Source organism: Artibeus jamaicensis, unplaced genomic scaffold (assembly GCF_021234435.1).
Source record: "Artibeus jamaicensis isolate MK-2021 breed Jamaican fruit bat unplaced genomic scaffold, CSHL_Jam_final contig_793, whole genome shotgun sequence".
Lineage (NCBI taxonomy): Eukaryota > Metazoa > Chordata > Mammalia > Chiroptera > Phyllostomidae > Artibeus > Artibeus jamaicensis.
This window is the reverse complement of record NW_026521975.1, coordinates 12,823,349-12,841,170: the sequence shown is the minus strand read 5'-3', so window position 1 is coordinate 12,841,170 and position 17,822 is coordinate 12,823,349. Positions and strand designations below refer to the sequence as shown.

General features: G+C 43.4%; 1 protein-coding gene across 3 annotated transcripts in view; it reads left to right on the top strand.

The window, feature by feature from the left end:
* LOC119039416 (kalirin) overlaps positions 1-17,822 on the top strand; it is a 571,768-nt gene that overhangs the window by 353,404 nt on the left and 200,542 nt on the right. For all 3 annotated transcript variants that reach the window (XM_053672926.1, XM_053672927.1, XM_037132217.2), the window contains exon 10: positions 2,702-2,824. In XM_053672926.1, coding sequence (XP_053528901.1) covers positions 2,702-2,824 — 123 coding nt within the window. The remainder of the gene's footprint in view (positions 1-2,701; positions 2,825-17,822) is intronic.

The window sequence follows — 17,822 nt, the reverse complement described above, 5'->3', positions numbered from 1 at the left end:
GGACTGAATGGAGGCAAAGTTATGTTTAAACTAAGTGAAAGCCTCTCAGATGGGAAGTAAATAGATTTTTAAGTGGTTATGGTAGAGCTAATTAAGTAAACTTGCTAATTGAAAATGCATTGACACTTTAAAGAAAGCAAAAGAGCTTAAACAGAAAACAGTTTGCTTTTTATTTTTATTTTTTTTTACTTCTTTATCATATTTTTTCCATTACCATTTACTCTCCTTATATGCCCCTCCCCGACCCTCGCAATCACCACACTGTTGTCCATGTCCATGAGTCCTTTCTCCTTTTGCCTTGATCCTTCCGCACCCTAGACTGCCTTCTGCCCCCAGAGCTCTCATCTGCCCTCCATCTGTGAGTCCATCTCTGTTTTGCTTGTTAGTTCAGTTTGTTCATTAGATTCCACATATGAGTGAAATCATGTGCTTTTTGTCTTTCTCTGACTGGCTTATTTCACCTAAAAGTTTAAAAGTTGTGAAATTACCCCCAGGGAGTATAAAAGCTAACCATGTGCAAACTAGTGGATGAAAAGCATTTTTCTTTAAGCAATTGGCTTTAAAATAACCGGTTTTATTAGAGCTGGAGATAAAAATGAAATGAATTAAATGCAATTTCTGGAAACTGTGCTGGACAAGCAGATCACACTTAACTGTTTAAAACTAAATAAAGAAAAAAAGCTGTAATCTGAAAACTTGTCATAAATTCCAGAGCATTCATGAAAGGCTGCGAGTCAGCTCTTTTATCTATAAAAATTATACCCAAGCTTCAATTTGTTCTTAAAAGAGGATTAATAAAAGTTTAAATATGCATAAAAATTAGGAAACTGCACCACCCATGGTACATAATATATGGGAAACTTTATGCTTAGAACCATTTATCTTTGATCTGGTATGCGAGAGAATTGTGGGATTTTGCAGTAGAGAATTGTGGGATCAAATTGTGGTAAATCAAGTAAAAATGCACTCTCCTGATTTTTTCCAGGAGAAAAAATTTCACCATACATAATTTTGTTAAAATTTCACCATACATAATTCCAAGGAGACGTAGGCTCGTCTTTCTTCTAAGAAAAGAACATTTAGAGCTCCTTTCAATGTTGCCTTTCAGTGGCTTGCAAAATAAAAATACAGTTCATTTAGTACTTCAATTTCTTTTTACAGATGTGCCTCCAAACTTAAAAAAATGCATCTGTATAGTGCCAGAATTAGTTATATAAACTGTTTAAAATCTTTACACTTAATGTTTAGATAAAGTCATTCTGAAAAAAGCCTTTTCTTCACTTTCATGGACAATTACCTGACCTTTGGCTTTGTTGAAGGCTGTTTGTTAAACCTCATTAATATACTCATGTGTACATTTCTCTAACACCATCTTGTGGGCCTTATGATACTGTCACTGAAGACTTTGAAGTCTTCTATGCTTTGCACAGTTACGGGCACTTTAATTAATTTATCTCAAATGTCAGAGGAAGTAGAGCCAAAGGCTGGATTCTGTGGAGCTAAAACTCCCATGCCTGCAGACCACGCTATGACTTTATCTGTCTGCTTGCCACAGGGCAGTCTGTAGAAGAAACAGAGAAATGGATTAAAGCATCTTTTTAAATAGGCCTAGTTCATCTGAATCATTTTCCCAAGGGTCCTTCTAAAATCTGAGAAGGCTAATATATCATTAATCAAATGTTCAGTTAAAGTTTAGTATAGTAGGAGTAGACTCAGTTATCTTGGCAGGATTTGTAACAGGTGTGTCTGCACTATTCTGATTTAATTGTGGCCACCTGATTTATTGAACGCCAACTCCTCGGAGACCAGAAAATGAATTGCATCCTTTCTCTCACATTTTTAGGCTACCTGAGCAATTTAAATGGATGTTAAAGGCTTTGGTCCTCTGTACATTCCAAGACTTTTACTAAGGGTTTCCACTCCTTCTGTCAAGTGCCCCTTAAGACAAGATATCTTCTCACTATCTCAGTGTCCCCTCACTCATGTCTCTACTGCTCCAGCAACCTCTATTCCAGCTTCCTTAGACACCAAGGGAAATGTCCTGAGGCCAAATCACTAGGTCGTAAGCCTGGAAGAACATGGAATTGCCACTGCTTCCCAAGAGAATCACAGATACAAACACCTTAAAGATGCAAAGATCTTACTTTATTTGGTTCATTGGTGGGCGTTTATTGGGAAAGAAGCCAGAGAGGGCAGTTGGTCTGGTGGGCAGCTGTCTTGTGCAGAGCTCCAGCTTCAGGCTGACTACCCTGGACTTTATTTCCAAGATTAGAGTCCCAGGAGCATGATGAGGCAGGATGTCCGTCACTGGCTGCCACTGCTGTGATCATTTTCATGGTAGAGGCAGGGCCAAGGAAATGCCCTGACCTGATACTGCCTCATTGATGTGGTTGGAATAACGATAGTGAGGGGTTAGACTGGGCTAAAAAATGGACTAATTAAGGTTGAGAAAACTGAAAGCGTACTGAGGGGATATTCCAGAGATAAAAAAGGATGAGCAGAATTCAGGTAACGATGGGACTGTTGTATTGCCAATGGCAGTGATAAAATCCCCTGTATCCAGTGACTGAATGTTTCCACCTGGACCGCTTGCTGCTTTCTGATTGGGATGGGGTCTCTAGGACTCTTGTGGTCACATATGTTGTCATATGTCATTCCTTCTGGCCAAAAGTCATTGTTTCTGTCTTCCTCTTCTGACCAGGTATTGGACTGGATTGAAAACCACGGTGAGGCCTTTCTCAGCAAACATACAGGGGTTGGGAAGTCCCTGCACCGAGCCCGAGCCCTGCAGAAGAGGCACGATGACTTTGAAGAGGTGGCTCAGGTGAGGTGCTGTGTGTGTGTCGGGGGTGGGGGCTGGGTGAGAGAACCAGGGCTTAAGTGCGGTGTATGATGGGGCATATCGGGTTGGTAGCCCATGGTTTCTGGGCTGCTGTCTGCCTAATGCAAGGAAACCTTTGTCTGCTCTCGTATCACTATATGAGTGGTAAATAGACCCTCACTTTATTGTCCTGAAAGAAAATCATTCTGCTGGCATGAACTGTTAATGACTTGTCTACAAGATGGTGGTGATGACAGGACAGAGTGACATCAGAACCATCAACAGCCCAAAGCCACCCCTGTGGTTTTCACCATAGTTGAGTGGGAGCTAAAAATAGTGGCCACTCTGCTCACAAAGCTGTGTACCTTCCAGGATCTTGAGGAAGAGATGGCACCTGGTCACCAAGCCATGCACCAACAAGGCTGACTATTCCCGAGAAAGTGCCTTTGCGTCATTGACCAGTATTTAGTTTGTAATTTGCACAATATTCAGCCTTTTAGCTGAGATGCATACCTGTGCCAAAAATGGCACCATTTTCTAATCTGCGTGAAGAGCCTGTAGAGGAGGACTTACACATTCGTCTTAATGGTGCAGCGATGGAATGGTGGAATTTGGGGGGTAGAGGTCTGTTCTGAGCCTCCACTCCCCATATTTTATTTTAATTTCCTTGGGAGCATTCCAAATGGATCCTCAAAATCTTCGCCTTCAAGATGACATACTGCTGTCCAGTTATGTTGTCAGGTGTGATCAGTTGCAGGGGAAAAATAAGACTCTTATGAATAAGGGAGGAAGGGGCAGCTGAGCAGGGAGTCAGTAGGGGCAGAGGGCTGGGTGCTGCTGGAGTAGTGAGGATGACAAAGCTGGGTTTCCACACCAGGGCTTTAACCAGCACTGGCTCTGACCCCACGTGTGGGCACTCAGTGTGCGCATCATGCTTGGCATTGTGCAAAGCCCCATCACTCACCCAAGGAAGCCACCAGCCTGAGACAAATATGAGCCAAAACCCAAAGGAAACTGCTGGAGGACAGGCAAGTAGTGGGAGCATACCACATCTCCAGGGAGGCTGCGAGTGTACGCTGAAAAGTGAGAGGCCTGGTAGGGGCCAGCAAGGTCAGGTCAGCAGTGGCTTGAACCTGGTCATTGCAGATAGATTAGACCCAACCTGTGGAGTAAAGCTTCACATGGAATCTTTGCACGCTGTTGGTGAGAATGTAAAATGATACAGCCATTGTGGAAAACAGTGTGGTGGTTTCTCAAACAACTAAACATAGAATCACCATGTGATTCAACAATCCCACTTCTGGGTATATACCAAAAGAATTAAAAGGTGGGATATGAAAAGGTAATCCTATACCTGTGTTCACAGCAGCATTATTCATAATAATAGCCTAAAGGTGGAAGCAACCCTAGTGTCCACTGATGGATGAATGGATAAACAAAATGTGGTTTGTACATATACACAATGGGATATTATTTAGCCTTAAAGAAGGATCCCACAGCATAGATGGACCTTGAAGACAATGTAAAATGAGTCAGTCAGAAAGGAACAAATACGTATGAGTCCACTTATATGAAGCAGTCAAATTCATTGAGCCAGAAAGTAGAATAGCAGTTGCCTTCGGAGTGCCTCTCTAGGCTGTTAGGAGGCAAAGGATGGGAGAGAGACATTTGGATTCCGTGTGTGCTGAGGGTGGGGGTCATGCTACCTGGGATAATGTGTCGGACAGAGCTGTCCCATCACTTTGATGCTCTTGCCTTTTCGCTCTGCGGTGGCTCAGCCCCTCCTCACTTAGGGAGGAAATCCCTAGAGCCACCCACAGCCCTGACCCAGCCCCTCCCTCCCGCTGTCTTTCTGCTGCAGCCTCATAGGCAATGCAGCCCTGGTTACAGGTCATGAGGGGCCTGTCACTTTATGTGTTTTTGCAACTAAGCAGGCCTGGCAGCTACCTCCACTTTAACCCCATTTTTCCTAATTGCTCCTTTACTTTTCTCATTGACACCTTATAAGCCTTTCACATGGAACAATGCCTTTCAGTTAGTACCAGACACATATGGACTTAAACTGACATTGAAGAAAGAATGCACACATTTTTAAAGCTTATGTTCCCATTATGTATTTTACAACTCACCAATCCTGAATGACAGTTGGTATTTGTCTCGTTCCGTAAGAGGATGCTGAGGCTCAGGGAGTCATTCAGTGTGCACAGGTCATCTGGCTCGGTGGTGGTCCTGCTGGGGTTCCACCCCAGGTCTGTCTGACTCCAGTCATGTTCTTACCCAGCTCCACACTCTCTCTCCTTTGTGAGCTACAGGCACTGGGTGTAAAACTCATTCCCGAGTGCCGGTTTGTTCATGGGAAGTGCAGGACGAAGAGCAAGAATGGGAGTGGGGATGCTGGTGTGGTCACCCTGTTTAACATACGTTACAATCTCTTCATATGATCCGCTTCTCCCTGCCTCTGCTTTCTGACAAGACTGTTATCTTTGTGAGAAAGAAGAGAGTTCTACCTCCCCAAAGGCTCTGCTTCTAGGAGGAATGTTTCCTCTGGAAAGAGGAACAACAGGTGTGAAACACCTGACTACAAAGGGAACAGCTAAGCAAGGGGCCATGAGGTTGATTCAGATGGGCGGGTCATGTAACCTAGAAATCAGTCCTGTTTTGTTCCCTCATCCCCCTCGGGGGCGGGGAATGCTTAGCATCCTGGAATTGGTAGTCCACTTGGGAAAACCAACTCTGACCACGGCAAAGGCAGATGGCTGTCTGTAGCCACCTGCTCAGCCTGCCTCGTTCTGTGCAATGTGATCGTCATGCTCAGGTGGTGAGGAGGGGGCAGGTCCTGACAGGAGGGGGCACTCTTTTTCTCACTTGCTTCTGTTCTCAGTTAGCTGAGGGCCACTGCAAAGAGAGGAATGGATTTAATCAGGAATTGGATAATTTTTTAGTCAGTCAGTGAGTGATCAGTGACAATAAGTGAAAGTGTACAAACTCTTCTTGTTTTCGGTGCTGGTGAAGAGTCATAGTCAGGAACGGTGTCACACATGGTGTGAAGCAGGAGGCTGGGGCGTCGCTTGTCAGCAGTACTAAAAAGGGTCATGATTTAGTGAAAAAAACCCTTTCAGTTTTATCATTTTCATGATTATTTGACCTGAGGATGATATGAGAAGGGAATTCTGCGTTCTCATTCTCTGTACTCAGGCTTAAAAAATTGACTGGCATCAAAGCAGAAAGAGAGCTGTTGGCCTGTGTTTGGCTCCCAGAAATTTGTCCTCTGCAGGGCCAGCCCTCGAGTGGAGATGGCTACACACAGGGGTGGATGAGGGGCGGCGCAAATCCCCCAAACAGCACGTTTCCGCTCTTGGCATAGGGGGTGCAGGGGATGCACCTGTGATTCTCACCAAAGACATTTATGGCAGTTATTAAAATAAATATAAATGATAGCTGTGAAGAAATAATGTAGCAATCCATTATCTCTCATTAAACTTCAAATTTTGCCCTAGCTGGTATGGCTCAGTGCCAGCCTGTGAACCAAAGGGTTACCTGTTCGATTCCCAGTTGGGGCACATGCCTGGGTTGCGGGCTGGGTCCCCAGTAGAGGGCATGTAAGAGGCAACCACACATTAATGTCCCTCCCCTTTCTTCCTCCTTCCCCCCTCTCTCTAAAAATAAACTAAATTAAAAAAATAAACTTTACATTCTGTGTTTACTAGCTCCTGAACACATTTTAAAGACTCTTCAACTACCATTTGGAGGAAATGAACTGAGTGTTTATGAGTCCCCAGTTCATCCTGCAGAGGGCACTCTTTGCATAGCCTATGGTGAAGCCAAGGGGGAGGAGTGAAGGAGCCAGTCCTGATGGCTTGACTGAGGAAGGTCCTGACAGGCGGGCGGTGGGGGGCCAGGACCAGGGCACACACCGGGGGTCTGTTCCTACAGCTCTGTCTTAGTCTAGGCTACTGGTGTTGTCTGTGCTCACATAGAAGACCTGGTCACTAGCGGGAACCCCTCCTGGTTCTGGTAGATTCTTGACTCAAGTCACCTGTGAACCCATCAAATAATGTGAGCCATAGAGTAAATGAGATTTTAAAAGGTGCTGACTGTATTTTTATGTTTACATAGTTTTGGCATGTCAGGTATCATCGAGAGTGTAGACAAATGAAAAATGAAGTTGCTGCCTGTGATAACACAGCTGTCAGGAGACAGGTGCGCCCATATCTGTTCAGGAGATAGAATGGGACACAGGACTGTGACTTTATCCTGAGATATTTGCTATTACTTAGTACTCAAGTGCCCGTGGTTTACACAGCAGCTGTGCATTCTCTGTTAGTGGTCTGATTTATAACCTCATTATCTGAAATGCCAGACTTTCTGTAGGCTAGCTTAGTCAAACATTATCAAGCATTTACATTCCAATATGTATAATCTAATGTCTCAAAGCACCAAATCACACTTAAGCAGTTAAGCATAGTAAGTAGCATTAGTGCAAATTGTTTGAAAAAGCAGACCATTTAAAGAAAGACGTTTAAGAAATATAAAAACAGAGTCACAAATAAGCACGTCATTCAATAACCTTTGGTCAGTTATTTCTCTATCTGACCTTTGCTTTTTCCCTCCAACTTGAATAGCTGCTTGAAAATTTTTTTTTGTTCTGAGTCTTGGGGTCCAAGTAGGCAAAAATGGAAGAGAAACATTTGGCGATCCAATGAACACACCTGCCTAGGGGGTGGTATAGTGACCTTTGGAATAAGTTACATCTTTCTTTTCATGCCTGAGACCAATTATAGCAGCTGCAAATGGAAGCAGAAGGGGAAGAGCCTAAATAGATGCTTTTTCACACTCCAGCTTCTTAGAGAGGATGAAAGGTTCTTAAGCAAGATTAAAAAAATAGTGAGGAAAAACACAGGAAAGTGCAGAGAATTTAATGTCATAAAGTGGGCAAGTGGGAGAATGTGAAAGCTCAGAGAAATGAAGGGACAGCCTTAGGCTTTGGGTCCTGCACCACGCTCTTCCTGTCGGGGTAGATTAGGACCTTCCCTCCTCGGACACTGGGGAGAATTCGCTGGTGTGAGCTGCTGAGGGGGGTCTTGTGACACTCTCAGGAAGAACAAAGATGTTACATGTCATGGATAACTCCGGACCAAAGGCTTTGAAGGTCATTTTGTGTTCACTTGATGTGGAAAATTAAGAGGGGATCAGAGCCAATGTCCACAGTATTACGGAGAACCTGCCAAGAACCTCTTATCGAGACCACAAATTGTCGCCGCCCCCTCCCAATGTTGCTGCTTCCAGTGTGAAACAAATGGCATGCTCAGAAGAATTCGGGAATGCATTCTTGATGACTTTAAAGTTCTGGGTAGCAAAGTAAAAGATTGGAAGGCACAGGTGGTGTTTTTAGCTCCTGTTTCGTATGATGGCAATGACGCAGGGAGGCTTTCAGAAGCAAGTGGCTGCCTCTGCAGATGGTGTTTTAAAAACTTTCCTGGACTGTAACCTACAGAACCAGAACAATGGCCTTCTGACCAGGGACAGAGTTCATCCTGTAAATACTGAAAAGGATGTGTTTGGTAGAGAACCTTGTAGATCTATCTAGAAGGATTTAAGGGAATTTTGAAGTGAAATTAGGAAATTATCCCTGTAAAGCCAGAAGCAGCTACGTGATGCACCACACAGGCGACTTAGAAAGAAGCACCGTGAAGGGAATTCCCTCAGATCATCCCCTTAGGTTTAAAAATAGACAAGAATATAGATTGCAAACAATAGTTATGGACTCTCTTATCTCTACATCAACAGAAGGCATGTGTAACAAGCAAGGCACTTCAACACAAGAAGATAAATACTCCTGAGACTTCAGGGTATTGAGCTCATACCCTGACCTCAATGTCAATAGAAGGGTATGTTTTGTTTAACGGACTCTTTCTCATAGGAGGGGTGAGGGTCTATCAGGAGGGCTCATGTCTCTGTGAGATCTATAAACCTGAAGCTAGTAAACAATAGGGAGAAATAACAGAGATTAAAGGAGAGCAAAAAGGAAGCCATAGTTGTTCCTAGAGAGGACCACAGTCTGGTCCATCAGATGGAGGACGTGGAAAATTCTGCCATGTGAGTTCAGTTCTGGCTCAAGGAAAACTATGGTAGTGATGGGAGTCCTCAAATTTCTTGGCATTTCCTATCAATTTTGTGATGCTGTAAATAAAACATCAGTAAGTGGATGAGAGCAAAGAGTTCTACGTGGTAGAGAGCAAATCATTGTAGAAACACTTGAAAGAGTCTAGGCTGTCTAAACCCTCAATAACCTTGACCTTTAGATGAAAGGGTTTAGACTTCACTCTTAGAACATAAAGGAATACTAAAGTCTTCTGAGTAATGAGATAAATTAAAATACAACCTCTAAACTGGAGGGATAAGAATTTCTCTATTCTCTGGCTGTTTAGCTCACATATAGAATATTGTGCCTAATTCTAGAAAACATATTTTCAAAAGTATATTGACAAACTATGTTGTGATTGTTAGGTTGCCAGAATAGTGAAGTCAAAGTAACTAGGTATGTTCAGTTTTAATTAAATAATTTTTTCATGAAAGGCAGGGAAGTGGGGTTGATAGTTGCAGGCTTTCTGTAGAAGAGATAAGGTTGGAAGGTATAGTGAAGCCATTTTCAGCTTATTTTAGGTATCACTCTAGCCCATGGTTGCTTTTTAATGATCTGTCTAGAACTAGAATGAAATGTCTTGCAATGTAGTGTGCTTTCTTATCACAGGAGGTTTTCCAGTAGAGGTGACCCTTATTCCTTAAAATATAAACATCCACAAGCCTTTTCCATCTTAAAATCAAACAAATAAATAAAAAGAAACCAAGACTAACTTTTTGGGGCCCCACTTTCCCATTTCTCCTTCCCTCCACGGTCCAAATTCTTGAGAGGAGTCTGTATTTGCACTTGTATTTCCTTACCTCCTGGATGCCCTTGACCCCTGCTACTGGGTCTCTGTTCCTCTGGCTGCCTGAGGTTAATCTTACCAAAGTCTCCACTTGAACATTTTTGCTAAATCCAAAGGACACTTTTCAGATACAAATTGATCTTTCTGAAGCAGTTGATCCTGTCAACCACATCTTTCTTTTTTTTTTTTTTAAGTTCTTTTCTACCAAGACTTCCATGATACCATGCTCTCCTGATTTCCTTATGTCTTTCTGGCTGGTCCTTCTTAGATTCTTCTTCCTTTTCCCCAGGGTTTGTTACTCAGATCTTCTCTTCTCACTTTACCTGCCCCCCCTGCATGATTTTATATTCCTTCCCAAGCTCGAGGGGTACTCTGATGCCCCCCAAATTCATGTTTTATCTCTGAGCAACCTGTTCATACACTTACTGGCTTTCTGAATACCTCCACTTAGATTTCTCAGAAGTTTCTCAAATCCAGTGTGTCCAGATTTTATTTTATTACCTGACACCCTTTCCCAGTGTGCTCTTCCTCTTGTATTCCCCAGTATACCAGTAAAGGACACCAACCACTCAGTTGTTCCAGCCAGAAACTTAGAAGTCATTCTTAACTACCCTCTTGCTCTCACCTCTCAAATTCATCACACAGTCCTACAGATTTGATCTCTTTAATATGTTCTTCTCCTTTCATCCCCATTATCACAGCCTTAGATCAGAGTTTGATTTGCTTCCTGCTTGGATTATCACAATAGCTTCCTATTTTCCCTGACCCCAGTCCTGGTCTCCTTAAATTCATCACACACTGCTTCAAGGCAAGGGTGGTTTTCCTAAAATGCACTTCTCATCATGTTACTGTGTGGGTTTTGGAACCCACAGATGGCTTCCCATCTGGACAAAGTTCAGACTCTTGATATTATATACCTTTTATGGTTGGGCAATTGCCTTCTCTGGTTTTACCTTTTACTTCTCCTGTGTTCCCTCTGCCCCACCCTGTGGTCCTGCTGTCCCAGAGTTTACCCGAGCAGGCCATGCTCTCCAGTGTCAGTGCTGTCTCCTCCTTCATCGTCCCCACCTGTTTAACTCAGACCGACTTCTGTTCATCTTTAAACATTCATCTCAAGTATCACCTCTTCCAGGAAGCCTTCAGTGGCTTGCATGGTTTGTACCTAATGCCACTTTTCTAGGTAACATTCCTGACAGGGCAGTAATTATCACACAGTGTCACCAATTTATGCTAGCCTCACTACCCAGCAGGACTGTGACCTTCCTTAGAGCAGGAAGGTATTTTCATGAGTCTTTCTGTCCCAGTGTCTAGCATGATGAGTCTAAGATGCATTTGAAAAAATGAAGGAATGAACGGTATAGTGGAGATTCCTTTGTTGGGAGCCAAGTGATCTCTATGGTCCCTTCCAGCTCTAAAAATGGTAAATGGAAGGGAGATGGATGTTCATAAGAACACAGGCCCCAGAATCACATAACCTGGGACCTGAGCAAGAGTCATCCTTCCAGACAGAATTGGTTAGACTGTGCTGCACTGGGCAGCCTAGACGGCCCCAGCCCAGGATCCGGCACTTGGGGAGAAGTATCTTTGAGTCAAATTTTGAGTGAGTTCTTTGGACTCTTTTGTATTTTTTAATTAAAAAGAAAGCCTAAATAATTATTTCAGATGAAGCCATAGGAAACCAGTTTTGAGAAAAGGACACCGTATTCCTTACTCTGCCCATATTCCCAGCGCCACTAAGTTTCCAGGTTATTTCCAGCTGGGATCATTACGGTCATGCTGCGCCTGACTCTCAGGGGAGGTTTAATCCTCTCCCTCTGTAGCAGAAATGTGAAGTCCTTTTTCCCTTTCAAAAATTCTCCTTTGTTAAGGTGAATAAGATTGGCCTTTTAAAAGGGATCTTAAAGGCCACAACAAAACAAAAAGTAAATTAGACAAAAGAAGCATATTGATTTTATGTTCAGTATATTGGTTCGAAGTCCAAGACAACTCATTTAGTCCTACCTTTTATTCAATATGTCATGTTCACTAATCGACTTTTTTCCTTCTCCCTGTTGAGGAGGCCTTAATCATAGTAGCAATAATGATAACAATAGCGATAACACTTCTGAGTACTTTCTATTCTTATGTTAACTCAATTCTCATGACATCCCATGAGTTAGATATTTCCAGTTCTCATTTATAGGTAAGGAAAGAACTATTAAGTAACTCAAGTTGGCAGAGTTGTAAGTGCTGGATCTGGGATTAAACCCTAAGAGTCTGGCTCCAGAGCCTATACCCTGCCATAAAGCCTCTTGATTCACAAGACCTCTGGATGTCTCTGTGATCAGGCCAGTGCGGACTGCAGTTCCACCCAGAGGCAGTTTCTAGTCCCCCTTCTGTGTGTGGATCTGGGTATTCCCTCAGACAGCTACACATTACCTTTAGATGACACTTTCCCCCCTTCTGTTTAAGATTGCCCTTGGTAGACTGAAGTGTCACCCTCATGATCCTTTATGACAGCTTTTTAATCCAAAAGATCTATGTGACCCCAGGATGATTTCTCTTTACCTTGCTCTACCTGTCCCCTGGCTTATGTGAGATATATGCTCACAGTTTGTAACACCTGGCTCTGTTCTCTGCTGGAGCTCGGCCTATTTAACAATTAACTTAGCCGATAGTCTTTATTTCCATCTTCTAGCACAAACCAGTAGACTATATTTGGCCCAGCCCAGAACATTATTTTTGTCTCTTTCTTTTTACCTTTTGCCGAGGTGAGGATATCATTTAGTAAACCTCCTAATTTCCAAAATATAACCCTCTTAGTAGCTCCATAAACCTATTTGAGACATTCCTCTCAGTTCTGATTTCCCATCTTCTGGGACCTACGGTCTAGTGAAGAAAAGGGCAGCATTTGCAGTCATTCTTTTCTTTTATTGGCCTTGGGCCTTGTGACAATCACTTAATCTCCCTGAGCTTCAATGTCCACTCTAAAATGGAGATAGTGACAACTAATCTGAAGAGCGATACAAGAATTAGAAATAACATATGAAAAGTGCTGAGTAGAACTTTTGGGTCATAGGAGGTGCTTGGCAAATGGTGGTCTCTGCGACAGCAGCGCTGACCATGGTGGTGCTGATAGAACACATCCAAGCCTCATTCCCTCCCAGACTAGGTTATCAAGTACCATGGTATTATATCTCAAGAGCCAGCTTGATGTGGTCTGTATATGTTGGAAAGAGTAGGCCTGTCCTATGAGATGGATCATGTGCTAAGGAGACAGATCCACTACAAGTACTGACAAGCTTGGCGCTAAGGTTAAATAAGCATAATGGAAGAGGTAGCCATGCAGTCTGACCAGTCAGAACCAAACAAAGGCAATAGAGTAATAGTAATGGTTTGTCCTACCTGCACGGTGAGTGGGTAGCAGGTACCCTGTCCTAGGTGTTCAGGAGCCAGTGTGTTCAGAGACTCAAGGGGGAGGGTAGGCAGTTTACATTGGGAAAGGTCTTAACAGGGCTCCAGTCACTGGGCTGCAGATCAGAGGCTGGGTTGCTGGGGCATCAGGTAAGGAAAGGCTGGCTCTTAGGGACAGGACAATAGTCGAGTAATCAAACCGGGGCACCAGGGCAAGACTGGATTGGATTTCATAGGACCCAATATGTAGGAACCAGTCTGTTAGTAAGATGTGTGAATCCATTTGATTCCTGTAACTAAACTGGAGCTGAGCCTGCTGTGGGGCCCCAGAAAAGAGAGGAGGAAGGAGAGTCTGGGCACCAAGTGAGAGCACTCTCCCTTCTAAAGGATTCTCCAACACAGTGGGCCGCATTGGAAGGTACCGACTGCCTAACCACGAGTTTCACAAGGCGACAACATCCTTACCTTGCACAGTGAGAATAACACACAGATAGGAGGAATAAAGTTACTCTCAGAGAGCGTTGACATGGGTTAGAAAGGAAATGGGGAAAGCCGTTCCACAGGAAAGCTTTCTCCATCTGCCCAGTATTGATTCTGAAAGCAAACCTCTATTGCCATGTCTTCCAATAATTGGTTTCAGCACAGGTCAACCTGCCTAGATTAAGAGAAACCAAATCGGCTTCCTATCTCTCCCCTCTTTCTTTCATTTCTGTGGCACCGTGGCAGCAGGGTGGCCTCAGGAGTGTGCTTGCTGCTGTGGAAGCCCACACTGTCTAAGCTGAAAGTCGGAGGGAGCAGGTGATAGATTTGCATACGGGGGAACATATGCAAATTCCACAGTGAAAAAATTTCTCAGGATAAAAATATTTTGAGATGTATTTGCAAGGTTTTAAACCTGTGCTCTAAAGAAAAACATAAGAATAAATAATAAAAACTGCCATTTATTTATACATATCTTTATAAGAAATGTCTCCTTTAATCCTTGAAATAACTCTATAGAGTACGTTTTAATATCATCCTCATTTTGCAAATGAAAAGTCAGGCCTAAAGAGGATCATTCAAGTGAAGAAAGCAAGATTTGAACCCAGGCAGTCTGACCCCAGAGCTCACACTTACAGTCCAGAGAAATGGAAAAAAATGGAGCTTATTCACCCCTTCTTTTGATTTTTTTCCAGATGAAGTGTTTATCTTTATTTTTAATTTTTTCATTGAAAACTACGCATTTTCAATATAGAAGTACAGATGAGCAAAACAGACCAAAAATTATCCACCCACTCAGTTGTCTGTATAACAGTTGCCAATAGTTTGGTGTTTATTTTTCCAAATATGGGTATGTGCATTATTTACCAGCTTTTTAGTGATATATCTATGGTAATAGAGATATATCTACAATGTTATTTTTCTTTGCTTGTGAAGTCTTTAATATTAAGACTTCTCACTCTTTTCCAGATTCTGGTAACTAATAAGTATAGGCTATTAAAAGAAGGTACAATTATAAGTGGGTAAGAAGAAGCAAAATAAGCATTGAAAACAGAGGGCTGTGTTTAAGCCAAGCATTAAACACAAGAGAAAGCTTCAGAAGATGACATTTTATAAGTGTCCTCCCGATGGACTCTTCCAGTTCCCCATTGTAGGTGCCTGTGTATTAGAGGACCGTGAGCACCTTCTGGGCCCCTAAAACTGGCTTGGGTGGGGTGCAGTGGTGGTGGGGGCGGTGGCGGTGGTGAGTGCTTCAGAACAGTAATTTTTGTAACCTCTTTCCTCCTCCTGTTTCTTCCTTCTGCTTTCTCTCCTCCTCCTCCTCTTTTTCCTTCATGTCTGTCCCGTCTTCTCCTGGAAGATCCTTTCCTGAAATAGGGGCTCCAGTCAGGTTCCAGGATGCAGCACTTAGCTCTGGTCTAAGTGTGGTTTTCTCGGTGGGCAGTGTTTTCCAGGATCCCAGTGCTCCCTTGTGGCATTCAGGGCGATGGAACGTATGAGGTGTGTCTGAGATGAAGGGTAAGGGCTTTTGAGAATTGGTGGTAGATGAGGCAGCTGGGACAGACGATGCGTTCCAGCAACCAGCACCTAAGAGCCCTGAGTGAAAGGGCTTTAGGTTGTAGATTATGCAAACTAAAAAACAAACGCACATCACCAACAAGAACAACTCAGCAAGCAGATCATGTGTCCTTTTTGGTCTCTGCCAATGAGCAGCTGGAGGCATTTTTATCAACCAATTTTGTTTGGAATAAACTTTTACCAGGAGAAAAGCCCAATTCTGCCACTTTCTGACAGGAACAAAGCCTTGCAACTGATTTATTCCACCTGAAAAGGAAGCTAGGTTCCGGGCAGAGGGAGCTAAGCTCTTGTGGCCTCTTGCAATACCAGGCAACACCCAAGATTCATGAGGATGGATACCTTCATTCACCTTGGCATACACAAGGCACATGCCCAGCCAGCATAAGGCACTGTCCTTTGGGTTTCAGTGGAGATGAGTGCAGCTGTTCTACAACATTATAGGAGCCGACAACACTAACTACTGGCAATTTCAGCTATAATTACATATCTCCATGGTGTTTCACACTGTGAGCTATTTAATACAATATATCAGAGCCTCAGTGATGCCAAGTATGGATTGAAATATCTCTGGTAGACCTGTGTCCATCACATGCCTAGAATTTGAAAATAACAGCAAGGGATGGGGGCTATAAAGGGAACTCCAAATCTGTGTGATTAACATGTTTCAGTTTTTTCCTTCACAATACTTGGACTCTGCCTAAAATTATAGACTCTTCAGTGTTTTAGCATTCACAAAGTCAGTCTCATTTGCTTTTAAAAATGCAGCTAAATAAGATAGGGCTATCTGGATGCTAACCTTGGCTCTGACCCACCTGACATAGCTGTCACTTTATAAACTTGTAAAGGTTTTACAAGTTTATGAAGTTAGAAAGGTGTGAGGTTTACGCCATCACGACTTCTGGTGGCCAGATGATTTGGTACCACATAACCTTGACACAGGGTAATCTAGATTGTCTGTTTTCTTTTCCTATGCCTCACATGAAGGCCACCTCAACAATTAGTGCCCTAATCTCTCCATCAATAAAACAGGAATTAGGGATTCTTCCTCCCTTCTTCCTTATCCAGTTAGAAGGAGACAGAGATTGGAAAGCCTGGGTAGGAGGCCCAGAGCTACTCTAGCTGTATGCACAGATCACCTGAACTTGCCCAGCCTCATTTCTGCACTTGTAAAATGGGAAAAATATTTCATCATAACTGAAGTAGGCAACCAATAAGATAATGTACTTAAAAGCATTCTAAGTCCAGAGCACAGAGCAATGATGATGTAAATTATCATCATTATTATTCAGGGATATAGTGACAGTGGGTGAGATCATGTCTGGAATATGCTCAGGAAAGAGCAACTAAAGATTTAGAGGAGACAGATGACATTGCCCCATACAGGGTATTTCCCGAGGAAGAGAATGTACTGACCAGTCTCTGTCTAACTGACCTTCTCCATGCCCTGGACTTCTTATGCTGTTTGAGGGCCAGATTCCCATGCATAGCAGGATTAGCTGGGGAAACTTTCCACATTCTAGAGCTAAAGCTAAACCTAGTGATTTAATGAGCCTTGTTCTGATGTTTATGTAAGGGTGGATCTGTGAGGCTTTGGGGTCTAAAGTAGACTTTGGAAATAGAAGTGGAAAGAACATGATGCTTTGGATGTAGGCCACTCTGACCACTTATCTTACATGTCATTCTGACCAGAGAGGACAGGGAAACCCTGCTCACAGTGGCCTGCCCAGCGGCAAGTATTGCCAGTTATGCCTAACCCTTCCAGAGAGTCCTGTGAAATTATTCACAGGACGCTCGCTCTCTGTGAAATTATTCACAGGACGCTCGCTCTCTGTGAAATTATTCAGACCCACATTTTAGGCAGTTTGTTTCTATTTATTGTGTCACCTTTCACATAACCCCATTGCTTAATTTTCCCTTTGTAGGGTTGTGGGTGGGTTTGTACTGAATTACTCAGGGTCCTTGTTAAGGCTTTCATGACTGAGGATTATAGGTACAGTCTGTGGTCATGGAAGATAGCTCTTGGCCTGTGAAAGTCAGGAACATTCAAGAGCTCCAGATAACAAGGTGAATCATGAGATATGAGCCTGAACCTCATGGCCCTTCCCAGTCTTATGGTCCAATCTCCAAGTAGTCAGATTCTCTCCTTTCCCTTGAGGGCCCTATATGGGGAACTTTGACCTTCCACAGCTTCTCTGCTGTGAGGAAATGCTCCAATGGGTGAGTCTCTTCACCCAATCCCCTAAGGAAAGAAAACAGGAAGAACATGTTCCCTTGTTGAAAGTGGAGATCCTGAGGACTCAGAGGGCCTTGGGCCTTGCTCAGTGGTCTGTGGGGAACAGTCCTTGGTATATAAATGGTGTCTCTCCTGTCCTATGGTAAAGCTCTGAATCCCACCCTGTTTGTGAAGAGTGTGCAGGAGGCTTCATTGTTAGTGTAGGTCTCCTTCATTTGTGTCTCCTGCCTCTCACACATCCCCGCCACTCTCCCACACCACATGGCCACTGCGTGGAGCTTGTCCTGTGGTGAGGACCAGAGCTGGACTTTCAGACTCCCAAACTGGGCTTTGCTTCCTGAAGGGCCACTAGCTGCCTCTGCTATGTTCCCCCAACAAGCTTTCCATC